This window comes from Polistes fuscatus, unplaced genomic scaffold, assembly GCF_010416935.1.
Source record: "Polistes fuscatus isolate 324 unplaced genomic scaffold, CU_Pfus_HIC Scaffold8, whole genome shotgun sequence".
In the NCBI taxonomy this organism is placed as follows: Eukaryota; Metazoa; Arthropoda; class Insecta; order Hymenoptera; family Vespidae; genus Polistes; species Polistes fuscatus.
In genome coordinates, this window is record NW_025113162.1 from 3,178,840 (window position 1) to 3,185,898 (window position 7,059).

Consider the following 7,059-nt stretch of genomic DNA (forward strand, 5'->3'; position numbering starts at 1 on the left):
AGTTGAAACAGTTCATAACGTCGTAGGTAGCACGCATTGCGGTTGTGATAATCGATTTTAACTGCGTCAAAGAGAGAGAAAGAAAGAAAGAGAGAGAGAAAGAGAGAGTGTGTGTGTGTGTGTGTGTGCGAGTGAGAAAGAGAATATTTCAACTGAAAATAAAACTAACATTTTCCATCGAGAAAAGACTGACGTGAGAAAAGAGGAAGAATGAAATGAAGGAGTTAGGAGAAGGAAAGTAAAGCGGGATAATAATTGAGAGAAAAAAAGAAAATACCCCATGGATTACATTAAAACGCGAGGCCACGTCTGCGTGGGTAATGTCAGAGCACGAGTTATAATGGGATATAAAACTCGACTAGCATTCGATGCAACGTAATGGACATATCGTATTATGTTGATATCGATCGGATTAACTCGTCGGAGAAGTTTATCGCTTTTAAACGATGCGAAGGTTTACCCTACTTCGTACAGTTTTTATGAGGGCTGATCAAAAAGAATACAAAAATAAGTAGGTATACGTCAATTGTACCCGATCGATCGTAAATCTGATCGATTCCATAACGAACAGTAATATTATAAAAATAGAGAGATATGCTTTTGATATGCAAATAAAAAATATACCAGGCTCGGTTGGAAAGTTTTGAGCCTGGCCAAAAAAAAGAGAAAAAGAAATAAAACTTTTATGCGAGTGTGTGTTCGATCGAGAAAAAAATTAGGCTCGAAACTTTTCAACCAAAACTTGTCAACAAATATACATACGTGGTGTACATCGATAATTATGAGAACAGATTAAATAGAAAAATTGCAAAAAATTTATATTACGGGATGAATCATAAAATACATTTTTTTTCTTTTTCTTTAATTCTTTTGACCGAGTCCGAATGGCATTGAGAAATAAAGTTTTATCGTCGTGTAAAATAAATTATCCAGTTATCTAAACTATACTTGCAGTTTTAAAATGGTTTTAAAATACAAATAACTATACGACTGCTTCTATCTGATTACTAAGTGTCTTTGTCGTCGGTCTCTTGTAAATAAGTAATGAATGTCTTCTTTGACAATGGGCTATTAACATATCACCTATGTCTCATGCTTTAGAAATTTACAGTAACAACTATTTTAAATATGTTTGAAATGAATTATTGATCCAGTATATGATCAAATAAATACTTTTATGTAAGTAAAAATATTGCTATAAGATCCTAAACTGTTTTTAATCGTATACAATAAATAATACACATGTAACGCATGTACAGTGTGTTACAAGAATATTCGTACCCGATCTCACTGGCAATTTTAAATAATTGATAATTTCTTATAATGCGAAGTTACAAATTTCTTATACGGAAACTTAACTTTTCGTATTATTCAAGTTGATATAAATTTTGTTATTATAAAAAATATTTATGTTTTATGGAGAAATATAATTTGACATAAATGATAATAAAATTGTTTGAAACATTGCATTAAAAATAAATACGAATTGTTTAAAATTACTAAAATGTTAAAAATACTCCTGTGACTCACTATATGTTCATACCTAATGATCTAATGTCTATAATCGTAACAAAGCGTATCATGTGCACCTAAAAAATACAAAAAAAGAATATAATCATGAATACGTAGTCGACCTTGAACCATTTTTTCTTCGACATTGTTGTCTGACTTCGACCGAAAAAAAAATATCGCATGTTACATTAACGTGAATCACCTGACATTTTTCAAAACACCTAATCTCTCAAACTAATCTTTCATTGACCGTGTTCTCTCCAATTTTTCTCTTCGCAATAACACGAGGAATTAATTCAAAAAAGAAAAGAAAAAAAAAAAATAATCGCAATTACATGAAAAGACAAAAAATCGTTTATTTTGAAATCTAGTAAAAACAGTCCATCGGATGTGTCCCTTGAAGTGGTGCAACTTTGCTCTGAGCATTTTTTCCCATTAAACCAAAAATAACGAAAATGAAAAGGTGATAACATTTATTGGATCACCCAATTTATAAAAATATACGAGGATGTGGGTTGAAAAGTTTTGAGCATCAAAAAATAACTCTTATTTATTTTCCTGTCCTTTTTTTTTTTTAAATAAAAGTGAGTTTCGACCGATAAAAAAAGTTTCTACGTTAGGCTCAAAACTTTTCAACCCACCCACAAATATATTACATATACTACATATACAAAAAAAAAAAAAAAAATTAAAAAATTACAAGAAAATTCATACTATTTTCTGCATGCATATATTCATAATTTAATCATCTCTCTCCCTCTCTTTTTTCTTTTCTTTTTCTCTTTTACTTCGCCCATTTCTCTTGACTTTTATCTTCCTCGCACACACGAGCATCTGTAATAATACTCCTTTCGCGAATCGGGTATATCACGAATACTTTTTCCGTCGAGGATCCGCACTGGGTATATATATATATATATATACACATATATATGCATATGTATAGATATATATATAAACGTCATTCTGGAGAAAGCGAGTGGAGAGAGATAAATAAGGTCACGATAGGAGACATCCGGTGAAATAACGGCGCGAACGTTGAAGTCATAGGGGTAGGACCGTGTTAAAATTCGAAAAAAAAAAAATGTAGAAAAATGAGCGAGAGGCAAAGAGAGAAGTAGGCAAGGTAATACTTAAATTGCATAAAGAAAAAATGCATCTGTTGCAGCAGGTGTCGTTTTTTCGCATATACAATTTTCTTCTCTTCCTTTGATGCTCGGTGACCTTCGAACGAAGAGAGAGAGAGAGAGAGAGGAGGGAGGAGGGGGGAGGCGGATATATGTAGGAGAAGGGAAAAAAGATAAAAAGAGAGGGAAATAGAACAGAGTAAAGTGTAGGTGAAGAAAATATGACACTACGAAAATATAGAATATCTTTGAAAGAGAATAAATTAAAGGACATAGAAAAGGACTTTAATAAGAGGAGAGAGGGAGTAGAGTGAAGGGGCGGGTACGGTCGACATGTTCGAAAAAAGATGAGGAGACGTATTAGAAGAGTAAAGTAGAGATAGATTAACACATATGACACACATAAATGTAAATGAATAGAAATAATAATGAAGAAAAATATGAATTACTCACCTTATCCGAGGGTATATTACGTGAACTCATGGTAAACCGCGTTTGGGGTTGTCTTGCCACCAATAAATCCAGAGTCTCTCCAGAGGCCGTCCGTGGTTCGTACCAAACACCCTTTCTCCTTTGCGGTAAATAGTACGAATGACAATGACAACGAAGATGTGACACAGTAAGAGTTGTGACAAAGTTGACGTTGGCAATGAAGCAGCAAACTTAGAATTCGATGGACGAGGAAGAAGAAGAGGCGTCTTCCTCTTCGCAGGAGTGTCGAAAGTTGCGCTCCAAAAGAGGTAGGTTCAGTGTATGTATGTATGTATGTATGTATGTATGTATGATGTGTGTATGTATGTGTGTGTATATATATCACGGACGAAGAAAGAAAACCTAAGGAAGAGGAAGAAAAGAGCACCTTTCCCTTTTATTCCCTTGAATAACAATATTATTATTAGTGCTCTCTTTTCTCTTTCTCTCTCTCTCTCTCTCTCTCTCTTTTTCTCTATGTGTGTGTATATATATCCTGTGTATATATACGTGTGTTTTATATATATATATATATATATAAATTTTGTTTTATATTGTGGAACGAAGAGAAGAAGAGGCGGACGATGACGATGAAAGAAAAAACACCACTTTCACGAAACACAACTCACTACACCATTTCGATCCGAGTTGGGCCCTTGGCCGCGCGCGCTCCTCCGATCGGTTCACCAACAACAACGAGCCAAAGACGACGGCTACGGCGACGGCCACGGCAACCCAGACGACGACGACGACGATGAAGACGACGAAGACGACGACAGCAGCAAGGCTCGTCGTTACTTGCACATATCGCTCGCGAAATATCTCGGTAACATCTTGCTAATATAGACGAACGACGTTACGAGGAGCGTTTTCTTCACTGCTTACGCTTCCACTTTACCGTTCTCTCTCCCTCTCTCTCTCTTTCTTTCTTTCTATTTTTTTTTTCTTTCTCTCTTCTTTTCTCTTTCTCTCTTTTTCGTTCTCTTACTCGCGCTCGTTCTCGCTCCCTCGCCGCTCTCCTTACACCGCACGCGCCCACCGTCCCAGTGTCAGAGCCAAACACATAAAATGGCGATACCGAGACGATGCAGCTTTCTGGGGAAGCCTCAAGCATCGACTAGTCGGATATATAACGACAGCTCGCTTTTCTGCAACGACCTGACTGCGGTCGATTCTTCTTCCAATGGCGGCAACCTACCGACGCGCACTCTATCGGCAACTGATGTAGTTATCTTTTTAGTTACTAATGCTAGAATTGATCGGTCATCCAATTGGCTGAATCTGATTTGTGAAATATGTGCTCACGCGCGAATGGATAATACTAGATAATAGTAATTTCTTTTCTTTTTCTTTTTAATAGCCCTCATTCACTTTTTATACTATAATTAATCTATTACTACATTTCATTGGTTAAACCCAACGAACGGGTTAGTTGTTATTGTATAAAAAGAAGTTATCAATGAGTAACTGTATCATATATTTCTAGGAATTAGTGTGGACATTCTAAGAAGAAACTATTACGACAGAACTGCTACCTAGTGGTACGAATGGATTATGAGTCTATTACCTTTTCTAGTACACGGTGATGTTAGATAAGATCTCATGATCTATGTATAACCTCTTAAACGAACGGCTACTGTTTTGACAGCTCTATAATAACGGAGCAATCCGCACAATTTTGCACTATGAGTATTCGTAATGATTATTTGATATTTATTTGACGATTAATAACTTATTTCTAACCGTTTATATCATTAAATTTCTCGAAAGAAAAATGTCTACAATTATAGACGATAAAGTGGTCGCAGGAGCCAAAAGTTTAAATACTATTAAAGAAGATCCCATTGTAGCATTGACAGTAAGAACATTTATATTATATTCATTTTATTTATTATTATTATTATTATTATTATTATTATTATTATTATTATTATTATTATTATTTAATATAATAATTTTTATTGTCTTTTTAGGAAAAAGTTAATTCTCTATATCTCTTTCGGGATCATTATTTTGAAAATCATCTTATTAAAGAAGCTATTAAAAAAAATAGTGATGTTGAGAAAGAAATGAAAGAAACTATAAGTAAATTTGATGAATGCAAAGGTTATGAAATAGATGGTAGCCGAGCAAAGTATTATTATTTAAAAGGAAAGGCTTTAAACGTTGTAGATCGTTATATTCCTCAAGCGGAAGAACTCTTGAGTAAAGCTGTTAAATTAGAACCAAATCTAACTGAAGCCTGGAACGAATTAGGAGAATGTTATTGGAAGAATGATGATATTCAACAAGCTAAAAATTGTTTCGTTGGTGCTTTATCTCATGTATGTTTTTTATATATAAAAATATTGCTTATTTAAATTATTGCTATTAAATGATTTGTATTTATATTATTTGTCTAGGGTAAGAATAAAGTCTCTTTACGTAATCTATCCATGGTACTAAGACAAGAACCAACTTCGACTAGTGAACAGCGTGCACAGAATATTCAACAAGGTGTTGAATATGCTAAGGAATCTGTCAGTTTAGATACAACGGATGGTACATCTTGGGCTATATTAGGAAATGCTTATTTGTCTTCCTTTTTTACACTTGCACAAAGTCCTAACACTTTACGTCTTTGTATGTCAGCATATACACAAGCAGTAAGTAATAAATGATAATAGTTAATAATATTAACGAATAATTCTTATTTTCTATCTTCAGGAAAAAGATATTGTAACAAAAAGTAACCCAGACTTATTTTATAACAAAGCTATTGTAAGTTTTGCGATCATGTGTTTGATTAGATTTTTATGATACATATATCTCCATATTCAATTTATAATTATCTATTTAAATAAATTTTAGGCATTAAAGTATCAAGAAGAATATAATTTAGCATTAAATTCGTTTGAGAGAGCAATGTCATTGGATCCAACATGGGAAACCCCATCCAATAAAAGAGATGAACTGTTACAATATTTAAAAGATGTGCAAAATTTAGTAAATACAAATGGACGTGTTAAACCGAAAAGGCTTTATCAAATGATTAGGGTACTTAACAATTATTTGCATAATACATACTCTTCGTAATCTTACTAATAACTTACTTTGATCGTTATCGTGTATTTAATACTGAGATAGTTTCGTTTTCTTTGTAAACGTAAAGCATGATCCTAGTGTGTATACAAATTTATAGGGTTGTAATTAACTGTAGGCATTGGATGCTAAACACTTAGGACCATATAAAGGTGGATCATTTACATCGGGTGAAAACTCTATAAAGTTAGATTTAATTCCATTGAAAAGTTTAGTACTTGGAATAAATAGGGAGAAAGTTGTACTTGGAAAAGTAGTATGCTGGATTCAGGACTCCGATTGTGTACCTTTGTAAGTATACTGAGAATTGAAAGAAGTATTTTTTATTGAAATAATGTAATGAATATTATACTTACTTTGTAGTGCATTTTGTCTTGTTGACCATGAGAAAACTTGCATCGCTGTTACGCTATATAATTTAGCTAAGGGTAGAGGAGTTACGGTAGGTGATTCGGTCGCTATTCCTGAGCCTTTTGTCATTCATCACAAGTTTTCTTATATGAACAACGTTAGTATTTTAACGTAAATCGGTTGGCTCTTAAAGTTATAGACATAATCAATAGTTATGTATTTTTCTAGGATTTTGACTTCAAATCTATACGCGTTGAAACACCGATCATATTAGTCGTTAACGGAAAAAAATTGGGTCTCGAGCAACAAGCTGGAGTTAAATTACATACTTTTAAGAAAACCGACTGAGATAAATTTTTTAAAGCAAATGTCGATATAATTTTGTGAAAATTCATTACCGCATTATCGTATAACTTTTAACTTATAAAACTTAACTTTAACTTTATAAAAAAAATAGTAGGATAATATTAAAAGAAAACTAGTTAAAAAGATTTTTACAAATAAAAATATATCCGAT

At 33.1% G+C, this 7,059-nt stretch overlaps 2 protein-coding genes across 2 annotated transcripts in view; one reads left to right on the forward strand and one right to left on the reverse strand.

The window, feature by feature from the left end:
* Positions 1–3,466, reverse strand: part of LOC122524832 (ubiquitin-like protein 3) — an 88,605-nt gene extending 85,139 nt beyond the window's left edge. Inside the window, exon 1 of the mRNA XM_043647304.1 lies at positions 3,093–3,466. Within this exon, the coding sequence (XP_043503239.1) occupies positions 3,093–3,122 (30 nt within the window). The 5' untranslated portion in view covers positions 3,123–3,466. The remainder of the gene's footprint in view (positions 1–3,092) is intronic.
* Positions 3,467–4,683: 1,217 nt separating this feature from the next.
* Positions 4,684–6,910, forward strand: LOC122524646 (tetratricopeptide repeat protein 5-like). Its single transcript, XM_043647011.1, has 8 exons — positions 4,684–4,968; positions 5,084–5,434; positions 5,513–5,755; positions 5,817–5,870; positions 5,961–6,146; positions 6,310–6,482; positions 6,555–6,699; positions 6,771–6,910. Exons 1-8 carry the CDS (start codon positions 4,885–4,887, stop codon positions 6,888–6,890), a joined length of 1,356 nt encoding a protein of 451 aa, XP_043502946.1. The 5' UTR covers positions 4,684–4,884; the 3' UTR covers positions 6,891–6,910.
* Positions 6,911–7,059: the final 149 nt, after the last annotated feature.